Genomic DNA, 24072 nt, shown 5'->3' on the forward strand with positions numbered 1-24072 from the left:
GCATCAAGCTGTTTATTATTCCCATTCTGATTTGGTTCTGCATTTTAAGTGAGGTATTTCAGTGGTTATGTTATACATTGTGTGCTTAGCACCTAGCAATTTTGTTTGACTCCTAGTTGTTGAAATTAGCTTTCTCATTTAGTTAAAGCTCATAAAGCTTATTTATTCTACAACAAATTTGCATTTTTAAATTTTGATAAGAAGTGTTTAAAAGAGATACATTGAGACTGCAAATAACATGACATTCTTTAAACGTTCACCTACTAGTTCTGGTAAACATGATTGTCAGACTCTTAGTAAGTTTCTTCACTGGCAGTTTGTACTTGTATGTAATGCATTATGGTTATTCCTTTCCTATATCCTTCCATTTTCCCAACCACCCCTACCACTACCCTTCCATCTTCCCCGAAACTCTCTTTCCCAGATTTCTGTGGGGTTTTTTTTTGTTTGTGTGTCTGTTTGTTTGTTTGAGTTTAATCAGAGCTCCCTATGTGACATCAGTTTGGAACAATTCGTTGAAACTTGGCTGGATCACTAGTGGGTAGACAACTAAAGTCAATGACTTCCCTCTCCTAGACTCTATCAATAGTCTGTACTTCAGCAGAGGGAGAATGGACAAGTCCTCCTGAGACCCTCCCCTTTCTTTCTCTCTTCCCCTCCCTCCCTCCTTCCCTTTCTCCCTCCCTCCTTCCCTTTCTCCCTCCCTCCCTCCCTCCCTCCCTCCCTCCCTCCCTCCCTCCCTCCCTCCCTTCCCTCCTTCCTTCCTTCCTTCCTTCCTTCCTTCCTTCCTTCCTTCCTTCCTTCCTTCCTTCCTTCCTTCCTTCCTCCTCCTCCTCCTCCTCCTCCTCCTCCTCCTCCTCCTCCTCCTCCTTCTTCTTCTTCTTCTTCTTCTTCTTCTTCTTCTCCTCCTCCTCCTCCTCTCTTCCCTCCCTCCCTCCCTCCCTCCCTCCTTCCCTCCCTCCTTCCTTCCTTCCTTCCTTCTCCTCCTCCTTCTCTTCCTCCTCCTTCTCCTTCTCCTTCTCCTTCTCCTTCTCCTTCTCCTCCTCCTCCTCCTCCTCCTCCTCCTCCTCTCTTCCCTTCCCTCCTTCCCTCCCTCCCTCCCTCCCTCCCTCCTTCCCTCCCTCCCTCTCAATCTTCTTTTCTTTTTTTTTCTTTTCATTTTTTGGGTTTTCGAGACAGGGTTTCTCTGTATAGCCCTGGCTGTTCTGGAACTCACTCTGTAGACCAGGCTGGACTCAAACTAAAAAATCCGCCTGCCCCTGCTTCCCAACTGATGGTCCCATCCCTTTTCATACCTGACTTTTGACAGTTTTTGTATAGACTCAGTTCAGGCAACCACAACTGGTGTGAGTTTGTAATCATAATTTTTGTTATTATTTCTCCCCTTTATTACACATAGATACTTTTTTCATACAGTTTGCTCTGAATACAGTTTTCTCTCCCTCTACTCCTCCCAGTTCTCTCCCTCTTCCTCTCCCATCCAGATCCACTCTTTTTCTGTCTTCCATTAGAAAAGAACAGGCCTCTAAGAGATAACAGTGAAACATAAAATAAAGTATAATAAGATAAAATAAAAACCACCATATCAAGGTTGGACAAGCCAAGCCAACAGGAAAATAAAAGAGCCCCAAGGGAAGGCACAAGAATCAGAGACCCACTCGATTACACATTTGGGAGTCCCGTAAAAGTACTAAACTGAAAGCTATAGTCTGTGTGCAGAGGACCATGAAGGTCCTATGATTGCTGCTTCAGTCTCTGAGTTCATATGAGGTATTCTCATCTGTTTTAGAGGGCCTTCTTCTCCTGGTGTCCTCTGTCCCTTCTATTCTCTGTAGGGTTGCCTAACCTCTGAGAGGAGGGATTCAATAGGGACATCTTGTTTAGAACTGTGTATTTCAAGGTATTTTTCTCTGAGTAGAGTCTGGCTGTTGGTCTCTATATTTGTTCCATCTGCTTCAGGAGGAAATCTTTCTGATGCTAACTTAATAAGGCCCAGACCATGACTGTTATTATTATGTTTGCTTGAAGATGGCTCTTTGCATCTTTCCACTTTTTTCTACCCTTTCTTCCACACTATTTCCCAAGCCTTGGGAGGATGTTACAATGTCTAGTTATGAGTATAATTTTTAATAATAATAGTCATGATGATGATGATGGTAGTGGTGGTGGTGATAATGTAATGTGGGGGACATGCAGGGGTCACAGAGTGTATATCCAGGTAACTTAAGAACTCTGGCAAATCCATTCTCCCCTCTCATTGTGAATTTTACGTTTTGAACTCATACCATCAGGCTTGAATCACAAGCACTCAATAGATGTCTTCTATTTGTTGACTCTGCTGCAAGGAAGGAAGAGCTTGTTTCCATCAGTTTGGCTTCTTTGATTCTTAATGTGCTCAATTGTTAGAATTCATTATTGTCGCTTTATTGAGAGCAAACTTAGCTAGTGAGAGATATCCAAGCTGACCCCTGGGTCTTTTGATAAGTGACTCTCATTCTTGGAGCATTTCTTTACTATCATCTGTCGAAAGTTGAGATCAATTGTTGAGATCACTTAGTTGAGATCACTTGTCTATCCTGGCTGTAGTGTCTTAAGTAGAGACTTAAGGCATTTGTGCACATGTGCACTTGTATATGTCCAAAGAAACTATACTGTGGGATATTGCATTTACTAAATCATCATATACACTATTATGAATGTAGTTGTATTCAGTGTTCTAAGTTCAACCATGAGCATTTATTTTACATGTAATAATCATAAGTTGTGACAAGAAAGAAATACATTTTTCATTTCACAGTAAATGGCATTACAGCTTTGAATACTCAATCATTTTGACATTTATGAAGGAGCAAATGGAAAGTAAGGAATGAGTGTTAAAAAAAAAGCTATCTTTAACTGTTCTATTAAAAAGGCAAAGATTTATTTTCCATCTGTGAATGTGAATGTGCCTATTTGTGTTCTTGTTCACACAGTGGAATTTCTGTGGAGCCATACTACAGAGAGCATGTGCGTGGGATATATGTCAGCCCAGGACGGCAAAGCCAAGGTAAGTGGGAAAAACTGGGTCATAACCTGAAAACCTTGTAGCCAGTGTGTAAGCTTCCAACCAATCTGTTGAAACACATGTCTTTCCCACCTCTTACGTAGTAATCAGTGAGCTGCATTCAAAGTATACCCAACAGTTCCAAAGAAAGTCAGTAGGTTTTTAAACTGTTCTTGATGGAACAAAATGAATTAGGGAATTCTGCTTTCATCTTGTTCCCTTTGCCCAGCTAGTATGAATACCTGAAACGAGGAAACTCAGGATTTGTACAAGAAAATGAGAATAAAGCTGATAAGCTATCCAAGATGGATGAACCACGAGGAAGGTTGAAAAAGATAAAGAAAGCTGAATCAATGTAGAATTAGCCCCTAGACTGTGTCTCTGCATCCTTCATAACAGTAATGACTGACATGCTTGTGGACCTGTCATGCTATCTTGTCCTCTGCTGTGCCCTATCATGTGTCTACATGGGCTTTGCCTCTGTGTGCCTCAGCAGTCATATCGTCATCCAGGTGCCAATTCTTGAGCTGCTGAGTCTTCTTGAACTTGTAGTGCTTGATTTTGAGAGTAAAAATCATGACTTGTGGATTTATTTGTCTCATGTTCCTGTCCATAAAAGTGGCATTAAAGTACCTTAGCTGCAAAGTAATGAAGTTGGGAAGCCTCCTTTTCTTTCTTTCTTTTTTCTTTTTTTTTGGTTTTCGAGACAAGTTTTCTCTGTATAGCCTTGGCTGTCCTGGAACTCACTTTGTAGACCAGGCTGGCCTCGAACTCAGAAATCCACCTGCCTCTGCCTCCCGAGTGCTGGGATTAAAGGCGGGAAGCCTCCTTTTTAAAGGAAAAGTATCTACTCTACATACTTGGAAACAGCAAGTAAAGAAACTTCTGATGCCTGTACTCTAATACACATTGAGTGGTTTTAAAATCAGAGAGTAAGTGAACTAAAGAATAGTCATACACCACAATGGCATTTTGGACAGCAACAAACCATGTATTTGGCAGTGGTCACATCAGATTTCACTGCCTAGTGAAGTCTTACATGTGATGAGCACTCAGATAAAATAACCTAGTGGCAGATTTCTCAGGAAGAATGTTCTTAGTTAACACATGACTGTAATTGATTGTTCATTTCTCATACAGTATTCATCCATACATATGTTTAGTTAATCAGTAGGTTCACAGAATGTCTATAAATGTGGTAAGCAGGGACATTTTCACACAAGAGGTTGACTGGTATTTGTGAACTATTATTACTAAGCTTCCTGCTCCCCTGCTGTCTCACCTTAGTGTGATAAAACTTGTTTGTTCTGCCAGGAGACCTATTTATAGATTTCTTTGCTTTATAACCTATCACAAAGGGAGTTGTAGTTGTGCACTTTAAACCTGATTGACATGTTTGGAGCAGCACTTACAGGCTTTTCCATGGTAGTTGAAACATTGATATCTATGTCACCCAGATTGGCAGCCAGAGCTACATGCTAAAAATTACTGCGTATTTGAAATGTGACTACTAGAACTGAAGAACTGAATTTTGAGCTTTCCCTAATTTTTTAATAGCCTAATGTGGCTAGTAGCTACTATATTGTGCATCATCGGTTTTAATAAGTGAGTAGAAAATTGTTCTTCATATATTTTCAGAACATTTTCTTTTTGTGTATGACTGTAGTTTCTAAACAAGAAGCACACCCAATAATCCATGCAGTTCTTTGTAGCCATTTAAACCTTCTCTTACACTTTGTATCCGTTCTTGAACAAAGATCATGTTTAAAGAAAAGATCATGATCAGTGTAGCACTGAGGCCAGTGGTGTACCAAGGCCCTTGAGTGGAAGTGCCAGCTCTCTGCTGGTGGTCTGTAGAAGATGCCAGCCATTTAACATGATGCACACATAGTAAGGAAAGGACAGAAACTTACGGTGGATCTGTAGCTGGTTGGCCTTTGGTTGTGTTGCTTGTCGTGTGCATGTGTGTCTCTCTGTGTCTGTGTGTGTCTGTGTGTCTTTGTGATTTTCATATTATCTATACATTCTTCAGCTGACAATGTAGAGGTAGAATGGATTGGGCCAGCAGGTATAGCTGCTCCTTTTGCCTCATTTGTAAATTATATTTTTGACCATTTTCATTCCTCCCCTTCCCTTCTCCTTTCTTTACTATTTGAACTGTTGTTTATAAATGCTTGGCAGAAAAATAAAACAAAGCAATAAAACACCCCTATTCAAAACAACAACAACATATAAAAACCCCACAAAACTGCTCTTTTGTCATAAATATGGAGCTTATTGTTTTTTTTTCCTTTTTTAAAAATATTTATTTATTTATTATATGTAAGTACACTGTAGCTGTCTTCAGACACTCCAGAAGAGGGCATCAGATTTCCTTACGGATGGTTGTGAACCACCATGTGGTTGCTGGGATTTGAACTCAGGACCTTTGGAAGAGCAGTCAGTGCTCTTAACCGCTGAGCCATCTCTCCAGCCCGTTGGAGCTTATTGTTATGCAACAAAAATTATAGACGAGATTCTGGGTTCAAAAGAAAAAAAAAGGACTTTAGAAGCATATGTATTTCAGCAAATAAGGGTGGCAGCCTTTGGCCTACCTGGTGACATCACCCAGGGTAACTGGCTTCTGTCAAGAATTGTATAATGACCTAGCTGTTAATGAAAAGATCTCTCCATAATAGAGAGAGGCATGGTAGTGAGGTGAGTAAGAGCAGCTTTTAAAAGTGTTATTTTTATTTAAAACTATATCTTAATCAAAAATAAGTTTTATTTTTCAAAAATTACCCTCCTTTTCCTTGTTACCAAACATGGGACCTGAAGACATTTGAATGTTTTACATAAGGCTCTGCTTAATTTAAGTTAAAGCTCTCCCCAAAGTCATGCTGCCCAGGAAAAGGCAAGGAATAATTAATGGTTGTGATCAGAATCATAGATAATTTCTTTTGAAGGTGGCCTTTTAATACAAGTTTCTATTTTCCTTTTAAAATAATATTTTCTAAAAGATAAAGAAAAGAACATTGTATCATTTAATTTATAACACTCTTTTCTGACATAAACTAGATTTCTTTTTATGGGATAATATTAAAGCATTGATATTAGTTGGGTTTAAAAATTATATTGCCTATTTTCTATAGTGACTGGACAGTTAATGAGCAGTTTTTCATAAACACTCAGTACACATAGTCTAGTGCAATTAAACATATTTAAGCTGGCATGGAAATGATTCAGGCACATAAATCTCACCTTAAATGAATTAGGTTTCTTTCACATATAGAGGTTAGTTTTTATAACAATATAAATTCTGTTATAAAATTTATTCTTGAGGAATAGGCTACTTTACAGTTTTAATATATCTCTAGAGATTTACTGTTAGTTGTGGAAAAAATAGTAATAATGAAGAAAACAGGGAACCCCACAACCGTGTATTCAGAATTAGGAACATCATCAAGGAATAGGTAGACAGTGTGTCTCTGAGTGTGGCAGCCTGAGAGGGACACAGTGTCGCTTGTATAGTATTTCGTCTGAAACTGTACAGCATGGATTTGATGTTTGGGAAACAGACAAGGCAAGGATGAAGAGCATGTGCGGAAGAAAGTGAAAGGGACCAGAACTACATTCTGCTGTCAAGTGCCATAAACAAGATGGGCGTGGAAGTGCTCCAGACTGAAGACTACCAAAGACATGTTACCAAGAAGTGTTTTAACTCACCTTAAAGTGGCTTTCATATAAGAGCAAAATGTTGTAATACATTTTAGGTCAATTTGCAAAATTGACATATGGCTGGCAAAAGAATGCATTGTTAAAGTCACTAATATTGCTATCTATGCTATGATTAATAGGAAAGGATCCATATTTTTAGGCAACATACACTGGATTATCTAGGCAAATGGGGCCCTGTGTATATAATCTTAGTCTTTCAGGAAAGTAGTATGTGAATGAATATGTGAATAGGAAATTACCAAGTACATGGAACAAAATGTTGACAACAGGCAAACCTTTGTAAATGTTTTATGATACTTAAACTCTCCTGTAATCTTGAGTTATTTTAAGGTAAAATGCCTCAAAATATATCACCTGCATATAACACAGATCTGATCATGTGTGAGCCTTGTACTTTAGTTATACAGTTCAAGGCTATTAGGCTTGGTTTATAACCAGCCCAACGGGATGGATGCTTACAGTACTCCATACTGCTGCCTTTTCTCATTTTTTGGCTGGAGCTCTGAGAGGTGAGACTGTCATTATTGACATGCCTCACATTAGAGTATCTTCTGGAATATTACCCAGCTCTGCTGTTTAAACTTTAGCTACTTAGGAATTATTTACTTGTAATATCCTCTGCCCTGTGTGTCAAACTGTGTTCAGGTTTTGACCGGTGTTGCTTGTATCATTTTCCTTGGATTAGGCAGTGATCTCTTGAATATGACCCCTAAACAACAAACAAATTACCATCAGTATTAAAAACCTTTACTCCAAAGATGTTGTCAAAACAATGCAAACAGTCCACAGAAATAGGAAACTACGTTCACTAACACTTCCATTGGTGACGGACTTGTGTCAGGTTAGAATAAAATATTAAATTCTTACAATTCAATAAAATATAAATAAACATTTTTCCAATGAAGATATACAATCGGCAACTAAGTGTATGGGAATATGCTTTCTGTCTCCTCATCAGGGAACTGCAAATCAAGATCACAGTTTGATTTCCACCCACTTCTTATCTAACGTGCTGTCTGTAGAAAAGAAGAAGGACAGTGTTTGTAGGGAAAAGTAGAACTTCCTTGTACTGCTGGTAGGAGTGTGGGAACCATCCGTCCCTCTTGGAAGATCGGTGTGATAGTTTCTCAGGAAGTTTAATAGAATCTCTACATTAAGCAGCAGGTTCCCCTCCTGGGTATTATTCATAGTTACAAAGTAGGGACAAATTTAATGCCCCTCAGCTGATGGATGGATAAGCAAATATGACATATTTGTACAAGGAATTTTTTGTAACAACAAGAAGAATGAAGTTCTGCAGGAATATAGCACCAATGACTCTAAGTACAAGAAGCCAGGTGAAAAAGACCAGACGTTGCATGTTTCCATTTGTAATAAATGTCTGGAATTGGAAAACCCATAGAAAGAAATGTAAGATGTTAGTGGTTGTGCGGGCTGAGGAGAGGGAATGTGGATATGGAGTTTGTTTTTAAGGACATGAAAATGTTCTGGAATTATAAAGTTGTCCAGCTTTACAAACACACTGCAAACCACTGGATTGAACATTTATTTAAAATGGTGGATTTTATGGTATATGTGTTTTTCCATAAAGCTATAAAAATATCAACCAGTGTAATTATAGCATTATCAAAATAAAGGAGAAGAAATATATGTTCATCCTGATACCACACAATCTATTCATTTTCCACTTATTATAAACCCCATCAAAATACCAGATATTGGAAGACCGTCCTTAGATTAAAAAAAAACAACAACAACCCTATAGCTAAAAATCAGGAAGACTTTTTAATCCTGTGAACGCACAAAAGGGAGATCTGCTTTCTTGATTTTCATTTCTTATGTGAAGTAGTTTCCTAAAATCCTGATCAATACAGTAAGGCAGGAAAAAGAAATCAGAGACAGAAGTTAGAAAAGAATTCTTTAAACTTGTATTTTCACATGATCTGGAATGAATAAAAAATATTCTAGAACTATCCACTTAAAACTATAAAACCAGCCTCAGATGAATCTCAATGAGAAATACATGTGTTCTTGAAAATGTTATATAATTTTTTTTTCGAGACAGGGTTTCTCTGTATAGCTCTGGCTGTCCTGGAACTAACCATTCTTTCCAAATTTATCTGTAGACTTCAAGCATTTGGAACCAAAATTCTAATAGGTTTGTTGTTGTTGTTGTTGTTGTCGTTGTTGTTGTTGTTGTTACTGTTGATGTTTTGTGTTTTTGAAGAAAAAAGTGATAAAATAGTTTTAAATTTTGTCTAGGAGCTCCACACTCACAGTGCCCAGTTATCACAAATTATGGCCAAAATGTCCCCTTTAGGACTGAGCACTCTTCAGTCTTTTATTCTCTGCACATGGACCAGCTATCTCTGTATTCATCACAGTCTACTGAAAAGTGAAGTTTCCTGATAAGGGTTGAGAAATATACTAGTGTTTGGGTATAAGAATAAGTATTAGGGATACCAAGACATAGTTTCTTTGTTCAGTTAATGGTACCAGACACGAGTTCCTTCTATTGGATTGGACCTTAAGTCCAATCAGAGAGTGGTTCATTACTCCAATAACATTCATGCTACTGTTTCAACAACGTGCATATCACACCAGGCCACTTGCTATCATAGCCCCCAGGTGCGCTGGGTGAGACTTTCCTACTTTATTTCCCTGGTGGCCTGCACAGCACCTTCTACCTCTATGAAAGGTAGCCAGTAGTGATGAGATTTCCTGTTTAATACCAGTTTCTCTATGTTTTCTTACTAATGGCAATACGTTGGGTGTTTGGGAAGTCATAGTATCCAGATGGCTAACAAATCGAGAAAATTTTACTGATGGCTAACTATGTGTCCTTGTTATAGGACAACACCATGTAACCATTTTAAAACACACACACACACACACTATATGTATATATAGTCTAAGAATACTGAACACTTAAAACATCTTTCACAAATGTTTCTTTTTTTTTTCTTTTGAGGGCCCTCTGGTTCTATAGCCCCATTTATTAAAATTGGTCAGTTTGATGTTTAGTTTTTTTGTCTCTAGCTGTTTGTATAGTCTCAACACTAATTCTCTGTCAGATGCATAGTTGATAAGGATTTTTTTTCTAGTTCATAGGTTGCCTCCGTGCTTAATTTAACTTTTCAAATAATATGAAAAATAAATTGGAATACTTCCCAAAATACAAATGAGAACTTAGACATTCGATATCATAATAAAATACCAGCTTTAAAATGAGAAAAATGGTACAGATTATTCGTGGATCCCAACTACATGCTTTGGTCAGCTTTTTCCAAACTTTTTTTCTATGAATTCTATAATGTTTCATCATACATTAGATTTTAAAATGTTATCCTTTTACTTTTTCAAGCTTTACCAATATCCAACTTTTGCTGTAACTTTTTATCCTTGAGACCCCTCACAGGTGTGTACAGTCAAATATGATTGTATCTAAACCCCTTTCCCTCTCTAGCTCCAGCCCAGCTCCCTAGTTCCTTGCCAACTTCATGTCCTTTTCATTCTACCCCACCTGTTTATTACTTGTTTGTTTATTTTGAGATGATGCTTTTGCATCAGCCTCCCGAGGAGCTGGTAATATTGTCCTGAGCGGCCAGGTTGTACTTTTCCTTTCTGTACACGGATGTGTAGGGCTATCCACTAGAACATGGGAAATTACCAATACCTATTCCCTAGAAAAAGATTGCTTTCCCTCCCCTGCAGCTATCGATTGCCAATATCTCCTCAGGAAGGGATGAGGCCAGGGGGGTTTGGGTTAGGTTTGTCTCATGCAGGTCTTGTGCTGGTAACCACACTGCTTTGAATTTATCAGTAGCCATTTCCTGTCGAGAAAACAGCATTTCATAGCACTCCTCCAGCTCCGAAATTCACTCAGCATCCTTTTCCCGTGATGTTTCCTGAGCCTTGGTGGGGGGAGAGGTGTGCTGATAAGAATTCCCATTTAAGGCTGAACACTCAATTTCTTATTCTCAGTATTTAGGCCATATATGCATCTCTGCACTGAGTGCTGCCCACTGTAAGAAGAAGCCTCTTTAACCAAGATTGAGAGCAGCTCAGCTCTATGGGTATTAAAAACTAGTCTTTCGAAGATAACTTAGTGACATGACTGTTGAACAAAACAACAGTAGCAGATTCTACCCTAGGGCCTATTTCCTTCCTGGCCAAGGACTTTTGCCTAAGATTACTGTCCCAGGCATGGAATTCTCTCTTATGAATCAGGGCTCACATCCAATCAGAAAGCTAATAGTAGTACCAATAGTAGTGCCACTGATACACGGGTAGGCACATCTTGCCTGGCGATCTGATATTGTAGCATCCAGGGCATAGTGTTGATTGAGTCAGCCCATTGCTGTCTTCAGTCTGTACAGTACCTTTGGGCATTAATGAAAGCTAGGTTATGTGGAGGAAGTTTTCAGTGAATTTGATACTGACTTCTCTGTGTTCTACAACCAGAGCGTGTGGTGTCTTCAGCAGTCTTTTCGCATGCTTTTGGTGGACAGCAGTGCAGTGGCAGTTGCCTGTGCAACTGGAGAGCCCTGGGGCCTCTCTGACTCATAACTGGTAGGGAGGTAGCTGATGCCTTGCACTGTGTTTTTTTACTCAATAATGTGTGTTTTCTGGAAATGGCCATTATTCACTCATCATTAAACCACTAAAAACAGGGGTTTTTTTTCTAGTAAAATATTATAAACTTTCCCTATTTTCATGTTTTTTTTTTTCAACCTGTTTAGGAATGGAAAGAATTTCTCAGGAAGAGGTTTTAATTTATAGACATGATTTTTTTCAGAATTGGATGAGAATCAATGAAATAATAATCTCATCTATTCTTAATTCTCTAACCTTTAAAAACATTTATAAGATTATTTAGTATATAAATGATGTAATGAGTATTTCCTGCTGTTAAGAGTAAAAGTACAGTAAAGGACTTCATTGCAACAAGGGAACTTACATTCAGAAATTTTATTTAAAGATCACAAAGAATATAGACTAGGAAACTGAGTTAAAAATGATAGATTATTATGTTTGGGGGTACTTTGTCTTTTGTTCTTTTAATTTACTTTATAGTATTGATAGTGATTGCATATATAAATCTTTTTCCTCCCTGTGGATGCAGAGCCTTAGACATGATAGGCAAGCAGTCTACCCCAAACCCTGAACCCAGCCTCATAAATCTTGGTTGCCATTAGTTTTCTCTGGACTCATAAAATCGTCCTAAATAAAGTTTACAAAACATGAGTAAGTCTTTCTTCTGCCAAGTATAAACCCTCAGAAAGCTAAGTAAATTCTCTTCTACATCTTAAAAATGGGGGGGGGGGGCACTATGCTGTATAATCAAGCTAGATACAAAAAATAGTACTTGGTGACTTTTTCCATTTATGTGAAATACTGAAAGTTAAAACAGGGATAAAATCTAAAACACTAAAAAACAGGGCCTGAGGGAATTTGAGGGTGATAGTAGGAATGTTCCATGCATAAAGCTTTTTATTTATGTTTTGGGTTTGTGGGTACACAAGCTATTAGAAGTCATTCAATGCTTTACTTAGCACCTATGCATTTTATGCTATGTAAATTATACCTTCATGTTTTAAAAATATGAATAAATAGGAGTACTATATTAAGATTGACTTTAGTTAGACTTGGGTTTCTATATGATCCTGTGTATATAATCTAGGAGAGGTTACCATTGTGATCCCCAATGTCTGACTGTCTGTCTGTCTGTCTGTTTCTCTGTCTGCTGTCTCTCTGTCCATCCTAAGCCTCACTAGATAGCCCAGGCTGGCCTAGATCTCATTATTCTGTCTCGGTCTCCTTAGTAGGTGTGTGCCACTGTTTTGTATATCCAAAAGAATATTCTGAGAGCCATGTTTTTGGTTTTGAAAGTATGAGCAAAATAAATGAATACATACTTAGTAGCTGGTAGAGAGAAACAGGAAACAGCAAAACATCTTCAAATTCGGCACTCAGAATACTCAGCAGGGATGACTGGGCTAGCCCCATTGAGAGCACAAACAAAAGGTCAACCGGTAATAGCAAATCTGAGGGCTTACAAACATTTAGCACAAATAGACTGGTCAGCTGGAGTTCCTTAATTGAGTTCCTAGTGGAACACAGCTTTCCCTCCTACAAGGCTCAAAAAAGGTCAAATAGGGTGGACAGGCTCAGCAAGTTGGGCACTTGCAGATAGTTAGCCAGCAGAAACCAACAGAGAAAGTCCTGAAATAATATAATATTAGATGGGCAGGGCAGAGCAGACCTCTTGTGAGCCTCTGCCTTTCCTTCCCTGGTATGTGCACTTTTGCATCATGGGATGCACAGCAGTCACCATTGTTTGAGCAGTTTGCCTTCTTGTTGTTCCATGTGTGTGTGTGTGTGTGTGTGGTTAATACTATAAACAGTTTGTTGTTTTCCCTCTACCTATTACAGAGACAGGAGACCAGCCTGACTCAGGACAAGGGTTTGAGAGGACACTCAGCACAAACAAGCTTGAGTGTGAAGTAGGAGCCCAGGCCTGCTTTTGAGAACCAGCTTCTCAATGGTCTTAAATAGCAAATGACAATTCACCAATATCAATGGCATTACAGTTTACCATGCCCTGCTTCAAAATTTCTTAAAGAGAGGGGATACTAGTGCTTTGATTCTAAGAAGTAGGTAGAGCGTGTAAGTGTAATTTATGTAATAGATGTGACATTGCTTATGATAGATTGTAGTGCGTAGTGGTAAAGGCCAGAGAGGGTACTGAGGGTCACTTAGAAGCATCTCATTTTGCAGTCCCGAGGTCTCTTCTGCAGTGTAACTGTTTACAGAGGTTTCATTTTTCTTGATTATTAATTAGTTATACTTCTTGAATTTTAGCCCTAGTGGAGACAGTAGATTGACCTTTAAAATGTTACTAACTTGTATATATAAGTGGGCTAACATGTAAATTCAGCAATTTCAGGGAAATAAAAAAAATGTTAGTGGCTACAAGGGTGGATAACACTGTACTCAATCCTGAAGTTCAGACCAGTGTACTAGTGATGGAAGCCTCTCAAAATGATGTCTGACTAGGTGTTTTGGGCAACTGTAAGACCATAAGACCAGTTGACAGTGCCATTGTTGTTGTTGTTGTTGTGGTGGTGGTGGTGGTGGTGGTGGTGGTGGTTTTTTTATGAATGATTCTGAAGGCCAAGCAGTAGAGGTGCTCTACCGAGCCTAATGACGAGTTCAATTCCTGGAAACCACATGATAAAAGAAGAAAAACACTTGTGCAATTTGTCTTTTGACCTTCAAGTGCACATCACAGCATGCATGCTAGATAGATATACGAAGAAATGATATACCTGTGGTGTTTCTGTTAGGGTCACCTAATTAAATAATGGTGAAGAAATGGAGGGGGAACATTTCTTACTGGCTGTGTTTGAATTTCTCTTGGTGACTACAACAAACAGTCTTCCTGGACTCTGCCTATTGGTGGCTAGACAAGCATCTATGAGCTGTGCTAAGTGAATCTATCTCTCTATCTATCTATCTATCTATCTATCTATCTATCTATCTATCTATCTTCCTTTCCTATTAGATATCTTCTTTATTTACATTTCAAGTGTTATCTTTTCTGGTTTCCCCTGTGAAAACTCCCTATCCCATCTCCCATCCCCCTGCTTCTATGAGGGTTTTCCCCACCCGCCCACCCACTCCTGTTTCCCTGTCCTAGTGTTCCCCTACACTGGGGCATCTAGTCTTAAAAGGTCCAAGGGCCTCTTCTCCCATTGATGTCCAACAAGGCTATCCTCTGCTACATACTCAACTGGAGCCATGGGTCCCTCCATGTGTACTCTTCAGTTGATGGTTTAGTACATGGGAGCTGGGGGGGGGGGTCTGGTCTGTTGATATTGTTGTTCCTCCTATGGGGCTAAAAACCCCTTCAGCTCCTTCAGACTTTTCTCTAACTCATCCTTTGGAGACCCTGTGCTCCGTCCAATGGTTGGCTGGGAGCATAAGTGAATGTTTCTTAATAGATGCTTTGGTGGCTAGTGTCATTTGTCAGCAGATCGATTTGTTGAACCAATGGGTACGTATTATGTTTATTTATTGTATCATATTTTAGATGTAGAATTACCAAGAGCAACCTAATTGTAAGTATGAGTTAGGGCAAGCTAGATGTAAACTTACATTGGTGATATAGTATTGATAATACTTAACAACTTGAAAATATTTCAAGATGGTAGGCTAGGTGCAACCCAAGCAATGCACTAAAAAACATCCGAAAAAATTAAATTTGTCAAGAGTTCTTATCAACCATGAGGAAAGGTAGTTATTCAGTGATTTTGCTTGTATCTTTTACATTGGCTAAGACTTTCAAATATAGGAAAGTGTGGGGTTTTTTTTCCACATGGTCTTCAGCTTCCAGATCCTATTGGCTCTATTAAGAAAGTACTTTAGAGAAATAAAAAAGATTGCAGAATTCAGTACATGAAATAAAGAACTTTGTTCTACCTCAAGTTAATTTCTAAATATAGTTGGTAGTTTTATTTTTGCCTAATTAGTCTTACACCATCAGTTTTCTCCAAATGATTCATCTGAAATTTTTATTATTCATAGGTGTTGGGTTTTTTGTTTGTGTGTATGTGCACATGTGCATATGTGCATGGAGTCCCAGATTTTTTTTCATGGTTTGTTCTGGGATTTTTAAATTTAATGTTTGTTTTGACGGAATGATCCTCCACCTTGTCCCTGAGACAGCAGATTCTCTGCTCTACTTGATTCAACTACAATGTGTTACACTTACTCCCCCAACCCCTAGGGGCTTGTGGGGGGGGGTTGTCTTGAGTTATATTTCATTTTGTCTCTTCTTTAGAGATCTTATTTCATTTCTTAATTCCACTTTCATGTCTTGAATTGTTTTCATTATTTCATTGAGTTGTTTATACAGTCATAATCCTCCTTTAGGGATTTGTTCATATCCTCTTTGAATTCCTTGAACATACTATAATTACTATCTTAAAATAATTGCCCTTTGCATTAGTTAAGTTGCATTTCTCAGGGAATACTACATGAGGTGCTAATTTTTATAGGAAAAAAATATTTGGCCTCTCCCCCATTGATGACCAACTAGGCCATCCTCTGCTACATATGCAGCTAGAGCCATGAGTCCCACCATGTGTTTTCTTTGGTTGGTTGTTTAGTCCCTGGGAGCTCTTGGGATACTGGTTGGTTCATCTTTTTGTCCCTCCTTTGAGACTGCAAACCCCTTCAGCTCCTCGGGTACTTTCTCTAGCTCCTTCATTGGGGACCCTGTGCTCCATCCACTGGATGGCTGTGAGCATCCACTTCTGTATTTGTCAGGCACTGGCAGAGTCTCTCAGGATACAGCTATATCAGGTCAGCAAGCCCTGTTGGCATCCACAATAGTGTCTGGGTTTGGTGGTTGTAGGATGGTCGTTCCTTCACACTTGGTTATTCATGTTTGTTTTATGATGGGACATTAGTACCTGGAATAAGGTTGTTGATAATAATTTCTGTTTTGTTTTCTGGTCTTCCTCCATTGAGTGGTTGTTTAGATTCTTGTTTGCTCTTACCCCAATTTGTCAGGTTGTAATCTAGCTGAATGATGCTTGGTTTTCAGTCTTGAAGCCACTCAGTGTTAGTGGGTGAATGGGGTATGAGCAGTGTTCTCAGCTCTGTTAGGGATAGTTGCAACTTCTGAGCCTAGGAATTAATCTGCTCGAGGCTTAAACGATTCTCTCTGCTGATCCTGAGAAGCACGTAGGCAGTTTGTCAGGCTCCACTGCTCATCCTTGGACAGCAAGGATTGGGGTTCTTAGTCATGCTGCACATGGTGCTGGTGCTGTGGTTCCTGTTGGACTTCAGGGAATACTGTTCCCAGTCTGAGTGTAGAATGTATTGTCTGATAGACAAGCAGCGGTAGGTGCCAGTGGACTCTATTGTTCTGGTGCTGGCTGGTGGATGGGGGGATTGATACACAGGGGAATGAACTACTATATGTTTTAATTCCAGTATTACTCATTTAAAAATACAGGTTGTGACTGGATGAAGGGAGGCGACTAGGAGGGGGGATGAGGAAGAAGGACCAAGGAGAGGGAACTGGAATAGGATGAGTATAAAGTACGTGAGTGAAAGAAAGAAACCAACACTATGCACAGTGAACACAAGTCTCTACAAGGGACTTCTAGAGGATGTCAGGATGCCAAGACCACCCTACAAAGGTTATTGAAAAGAGATATTTGACTGCTGCCTTTACTGTGGAAAAGATGAGCCAGAACCTCACCTTTACAAACCCAAGAGGAGCTTCCAACATCTATGCAAGAGCTGGGGTTAATTATAATCTATAGGGTGGGCTTTCTTAGTACCGTCTGACCCCCAGAGAAGATATGTCTGAGATTCCAAGTCCCTTACTAAGGTATCAGCTGCAGAGTGATGCAGCTCTCTAGAGACTCTAGAGCTCACACTTTTAACCACTTGGTTATTATAGGTAATTAAACTAGAGGTGTGTATTTGTCTTATACTGGGGAAATGAAGAAGAGTTCACAACGGACTCTTGAGATATTGTTGCTAGTGCCAGAAAACAGAACAAAGTTAGGTACAGAGAGAAGAGCGGTCACCTCTACTCAGCCCTGTGGGGAAATTTCAGTTCGCTCCATTTGTGCTGAGGAATAGAGGAAGGACACAGTCACATCCTCCAGTGACATCAACATAAGCCATCCTGCCTCATAATGAGAAGATAAGAGGTGTCCAGTCCTGATCTTGAGTGAGTCCCAGAACTGCAGAGAGCTACTCTGCTACTCCAGGTTCAGTGCCCTTAACACCCAACTTTGATGTCTTTCTGCCCAGTTGTAGAATATTTAGAATATAAACTGATTTTCAAATTTTAAAATTCATTAAAAATTTGTTCCTCTTTAAATATTTGGGGGAAGAAAAGAGTAAAGTGTATTTTAATCCCAGCACTTGGGAGGCAGAGGCAGGCAGATTTCTGAGTTCGAGGCCAGCCTGGTCTACAGAGTGAGTTCCAGGACAGCCAGGCAATACAGGGAAACCCTGTCTTGAAAACAAAACAAAACAAAACAAAACAAAACAAAACAAAACAAAATTAGAATGAAGGGCCAGTGAGATGGCTCAGCACTGTCTACCAGGCTTTATGCCCCGAGTTTGGTTTCCGAGGTCTCACAAGGTGAGAGGAGAGGACCATTCCTGCAGCTTACCTCTGACCTCAACATCCACAGGACAGCATGTGCTTGTGCATGCATGAGTGCTTATAGACATGCATAGTACAGAGAGACACACTGAATATGTAAATGTAATACAAACATTAATTAGAATAAAGACTGTAAAAGATCTCAAGATCTCCATCCCTACCATCAGTGTGACATGAAGTGTCAGTCTCCACATAGTCTGTATGCTGTCCCCACTGACCACTCCTGTCTGCACTGCCTGAGGCAGGAACAGCTTTGTTTCTCTGTGTCAGTGCAAGTCTACGTTCCAGGGAAGACCACATACCAATGCTGCAGGTGGTGGTTGGTCCTGAGATTACACTGAGATTGTTCCCCAGAGTAGACCACACACCGATGATGCACTGCAGGTAGTGGTCGGTCCTAAGATTACTCTTAGAATGTCCCTTCCCAAGGGGAAAGGAAAACAAACTTTAAGAACCTATTGGGATTGTAGTTAGTTCTTAGTGGGGCTAATAAAAAAAAATCTATAAAGTGGGTTCAAAGAGTTTCCATTGACACAAAACATGTAGTTTTAGATAAATGGGATTTTAAAATTGTTTTAAATAACATTTACAAGAACATCCTAATGTATGCCAGATTCAGAAAGGATCCTCAATACCATTGAGTCAGTTTAAAAAAAATTGTTTTAACCTATAAGAATGTTAAATCCCAGAGAACTAGTGACTAGACATTTTCCAACCTACCAGCAGTGACTCATCCCTAGTTCTCTGGGTCTCAGAATCATTCTAACTTAGTTAAGATTTGTGGCAGTAGTTTTTCTAAGCAAGCCCTATTGTAAAACTTTTGAGCATATGCCAATTCAGTGAAAGGTGTGCCTCTAACAGAGCTAGATTTAGAACCCTTTGGGCTAGGGCATTGCGGGAGTAAAAAGGCCTAAATTTGGAGTTCAGACACACTCATGACTCAGTTTTTCCACTTCCTCTCTGACCATAAGCAAACCACAGTTCCATTCTCTCTTATTCATTTCTCTATTTTTTTTTTCCCTTGGGGGAAAAAAAAAGGTGTTGCATACATCTTACTGCCGGTAGTAGTATTTTAAGATTTCATTGATTCAGAAGCACCCTGGACACTACATTATTATGTAATTATAGGGATCTCTTATTTCTAGTAAGATTTCACAAGGGACTGGTTTCTACATCCTATAAAGATAAATTGCCCTAGAGTAAGGCCTGTGTGTGTTTCATTCCTCTGCCTCCTATTAAGAGTACAGAGTAAATATGTGGTAAATGGTAGAGTTTTTATCACCAGTAACAAAGGTGTATTCATGATGAATCTCTACATGACGGGCATGGAAGGAGTTTACTGGAGAGGTTGCCATATTTTGTGGGTCGCCTCGCAGGGTTTTCAAGTGAAAACACGGGGAATTCCTGTGCGATGTTGCCTCTGACTAAAGTGTAGTGTCAGCAGGCATGGTCACAGAAGAAACCAGAGCAGCCGTGGGGCTGGGGCCACACTCTGTTCTCATCGGGCAGCATTTTCATCTTCTTTTAAGATTCTGTGGACAGAATTTTATACAGGAGAACAATAGAACGTTTTGCCCTCTCTGAAGCCCTGTGTCAGTGACTAACAATGGCTAACAATAACATTGGCCATGACGCTGTCTCTGTGTTTCATCCACATATGCCCATGCATCTTTTATGCTGTGGATACTTTGCATGTGGAAAATGAGGTAGGGAGGACATGCAGCAAAATGGCAAACATATGGCATTTTGTTGGTGTTTCTGACTTGTTAGATTGAGCTTAGCAATAATATCTTCTTGCCACTGCAGCCTACATTATTATTATTATTATTATTATTATTATTATTATTTTGCTTTTAATTTAAGGAAATGGTAGAATTTTTATTCATTAATAAGACAAATAAAATCTAAATGAAGTTAGTATCATAGGGTGTTAAAACCCTGGGTCCTGGGGCTGGAGAAATTGCTCAGTGGTTAAGAACACTGGTTGTTCTTCCTGAGGACCCGAGTTCAGTTCCCGGCATACACATAGCAGCTCACAGCAAACTAAACCTCCGTTACTAGGTGATCCAATGCCCTCTTCTGGCTTCCATGGGCATCAGACATGCACATGGTACATAAACATACATGCAGACAAAATAAAATAATAATACGAAAAATCTAAGTGCTGTAGGGATCATCACCCAATTCTTATTTTACATTGTTTGGTATCTGTCCTCAAACAGGTTCTGAGTCAACAAGTAAATATCTTCATCTTTCAACCTGCAGATCCTGGCTTATTCTATAAGATCTACACACCGTTTTAGATTGCATTAAAAAAGTCAATATGCAGCTGTCATCTAGTAGTGTACATCTGCTTTCATGATGAGGTCTGATGTCTAAACTATTTTTAGTTAACTACATTCCGAGGTTTAATGCCGCACACAAAGAATGCTTAGAATATACTTACTCACAAGTCACGTATCCTTGAAAGAGATGGGCAGAACTTCTGGGAAACCAATGGGGGTGGTAATGTCTCTTGATTCAACTCATTAAGAGACAGGGGTAAAAAGGAAGATCACAATAGAGGCATGTTAACAAAAGCTAACCAGACACAACTTCCCCACACCCTTCTTTCAGCAGGTGCTTCTAAAATGTCTATCATGGTTTTGCCAGCAAAAGAATACAGAGAGTGACTATTACTGGGTCAAGTATGTATGTATTGACTATGCAGGGCCTGGAGACATGAATCAACAGGTAAAGGTACTTGTCACACAAGACTGGCACCCTGAATTCAATCCCCAGAGCCACATTAGGGTGGATAAACAGGATGAGTACAGAAGTTGCCCTCTGGCCTCCCTCCATATGTGTGCTGTGGCTCACCTCATCCTCCCCACACCAACAGTACTTTATTACTGTTGTTATTATTTTTAAAATGTAACTGCATTAAGGATATAAAGTGTGTTTAGCCTGGAGTACAGTTTCAATGAACTAAATTTATATTGCCCAAGTAGCAGAGTAGAAAACATAGAAGAGAAGCTTAACTTGTGTTTAAATGAGTTGTTATTCTATAAACATACATATTGTTCCAGGTTATATTTTGAAAGTTCATGTGGCCCTATCATTATATGAGAAAAATAGAAGTTCTAGCACTTGGCAATTTAAAAATAAAGCAGATTTAACAAGACATGACAAAGTGGTAGAGGAAGGGAATATCTTTATCTCCAGAAGGGCGTGGTAATGAAAAAGTGGGCTTGTCAACTACCCACATCTTACCAAATAGAATACTGCATTCCAGAAGAAAAACACATGCAAACTAGTTTGTCTTGATGTTTTCCAAATGTCTCCTGCTGTTGAATTCATGTGTATTTAACAGCAGTAACAACCCAACAGATGCATGAGGCATAGAGCCTCAACTTGATCATGACTTTGGTTACCAGTGCCTCTAGTCCTCTGTGGAACACCTAGGTCCAAGAGAGGACAACTAAAAAATAAAGGGATAGATGAAGTCAGATGATACTATTTTCCTATTTCATATCAATCTTGGGAAATATATTTCATTTTTATTGAGAGTCTGCAACTTCAGTATCATAATTATTTCATTTATATAACATCCTCAAAATAAAGCATTCTTATTACTGTAATCAAACCCACTAAAATATAAAACTTAGGAAGTTTTAAATATAAAATTTGCAATTATCATTCAAGCACCCTTGCCTCCCGTGCCCTCCCCCCACCTTTTGTTAAAGCATTCTTTATTCACTTAACATATACTGAACTCCTGTTTGATGCAGGCTATCCTTCAGGTACCAATGAGGAAACAGTGTACAGGCTGACAAGGTCCCTGTCCTCATAGGGCTTATATTCCAGGAGACACGGGTGCTGATTGAATAAGCAATTACAGATTGGCTACGTGATGGTAAGGCTGTATGCACTGCTGAAGCAGAACTCAGTATGGGTGGCCTGGATGAACTTTCTAGAGAAGGTAGCTTTTGAGCAAAGATCTGGCAGAAATTAGCAAGAAGTGTACACCAATGGGAGAAGGAAAAACGTAGCAGTGAGAAAAACGCACAGTCCTGATGCAGGCGTCTGCTGTGTGGTTGAGGGGGCAGCAAGAAGGCAAGTGGACAGGGAGAGGAATAGGGAAAAAGAGCGAGCAGGCGACATGAGCTTAGAGTGAGTGGAGACTGAAACCTAGGGAGCATGGCTGGCTTTAACCTTGTCATTTCGAAGGCTCTCTAGACTATGGTCTGATTTCTTTCTCCCAGAATTTGTACTTTGTATTGGTTGGTCGCTTCTGTTCATTTATCATGATTATCTTCTGTCTTTTCAACAGTGTTCTATGCTGTGAGAAGATAGTTTGTCAGAAATCACTCACTCTCTTTCTGTGGCATCTAAGTCTGATGAGTCGATTGTTAGCACATTTTTCAAGTACTATTTCCCAACTCTTGGTTATATGATAGTTTTTAAATTATGCTATATATTTTGATCTAGGCTGTGTGTTTGTTAAAACAGTAATATTTAGTAGTTATTGAGACATATCTTCTTTGTATTTACTGTCTCATATAGTCCTTATCAGCTTTATGGTAAATGTTACTATCATATTCATCATTGGGGAAGCCTAAAGAAGTTAAATAACCCACAGAGTTCACCTAGTAGGTTCAGAGTCCTGGATTGTATAGCTAAGAAAGCAGAAGCTGCTATAAAAAGCAAATCTCCAAGGGCATAATTACTTTAACATAATAGAAATGCATCTCTTATTCATAGAAGATGAGACATTGAGGTTTCTGATTGCCAGACTGTTCCCCTCCAAGTACTGATACGGAACTCCCAGACCCCTGGCTTCACAAACTCCAAAACCATCCAAAGCTGATAGAGACTAAGGAACAAGAAGATCTTCGCCAAGCCTTATGATAATACATTTCAAACAGTCCACTGACCTTTCTGTCATATAGCCATGCCTCACTGCCAAGGAGGCTGGTTCACCCAGAAGAAAAAGATACAGCCTTATGATGCCTGTGTAGATTTTTGTGCACTTATTTAGCGAGCGAGTGGGGGATGCATATACTTTGTGGTTGGAAATGCTAGTTCGTGAGTTTCTCCACTGCCAGCTATGTTCCCTGTGTCCCTTTTGTCCACTTGTAAATGTCTGCCTCACTTTAACTATGGTGTCTTAAATTTTCTCCAATAAAAAGAAAAGGAAGACCAAGCCCCAGAATTGCAAAAGCAGTGAGCAAAGTATCTCTGAGGGGTCATTTTTATTGTGTCAGCCTAGGTATGTTTCTACCTCCACCAAAGCAGGGCAATGACTTAATAGTCACCTCTGACTATTATGGAAGACCTCAAGTCTAAAAGTGGAAACGCAGTTGTGTGTGGAGAGGCAGAGAATCAAAACATAATGACTAAATAAAGGCTTTGTGACTTTTAAAATTAAATCATGTGTTTAAAATTAAACCATGTGTTTGTAGCTTTCCTAGAAACTACAAAAGTTCAGGCACCAAGGTGTTCTGAAAAGATTTTAAAGTCAGGTTTTCTTTAAAGATTAGATATCAAGTAATTAAATTGTTTTGTTTCAAACATAACTCTGGAATCCTGGTGCTGAATGTATTTGGACTTGTAAAGAGCTTCAATCCTGAGCATATTAGCTTTGAACAGTCAGTCAGCTTATCTACAAGGCAGACAAGTTGCTCCTCAACAGCAAGGTTCTGTCTGTTGCTAGGGCGTTTTCAAGGAACACTGTAGCTGTACAGTCACAATGCCAATATCATTTAAAATAATTCTTGTAATAGCAAAGTCTGCCTAGACTAAGTAGTGATTTACCCAAGAGAACTGTGAAAAGTCCACTCTTAAAATCAAGTTTTCTAGTTTAACTACTTTATCTAGTTGAGTATTTCTATTATGTACAAGTAGCTCGGTTTATACAAATCTAACTGTGTATTTGCATTTTGCTTATGCACTGTTATTGAACATCTCCAGAGCTTTTTCCTCCTATTCCCTTTAACCTTCCTAACTTTCCTTGATACTTTGTGGCTTAAATCAGCTTGTTTATGTGTTCTGCTGTAGTAAACTTCATTTAGGGGTGGTAGCATTACAGGGTCCCTGGACTGGCCATGTTTGAAGCCAAAAAGATACTTCA

The 24072-nt window shown here is 39.2% G+C and overlaps 1 protein-coding gene across 5 annotated transcripts in view; it reads left to right on the top strand.

The window, feature by feature from the left end:
• Positions 1 to 24072, top strand: part of Tasp1 (taspase 1) — a 247334-nt gene that overhangs the window by 220426 nt on the left and 2836 nt on the right. For all 5 annotated transcript variants that reach the window (XR_003835952.2, XM_021149142.2, XM_021149133.2 and 2 more), the window contains one exon: positions 2973 to 3046. Coding sequence is in view for 4 of the 5 variants with exons in the window: in XM_021149142.2 (XP_021004801.1) it covers positions 2973 to 3046 (74 nt within the window). In the remaining variant the exon portion in view is untranslated. The remainder of the gene's footprint in view (positions 1 to 2972; positions 3047 to 24072) is intronic.

Source organism: Mus caroli, unplaced genomic scaffold (assembly GCF_978045245.1).
Source record: "Mus caroli unplaced genomic scaffold, Mus_caroli_1 scaffold_2, whole genome shotgun sequence".
NCBI classification, from domain to species: Eukaryota; Metazoa; Chordata; class Mammalia; order Rodentia; family Muridae; genus Mus; species Mus caroli.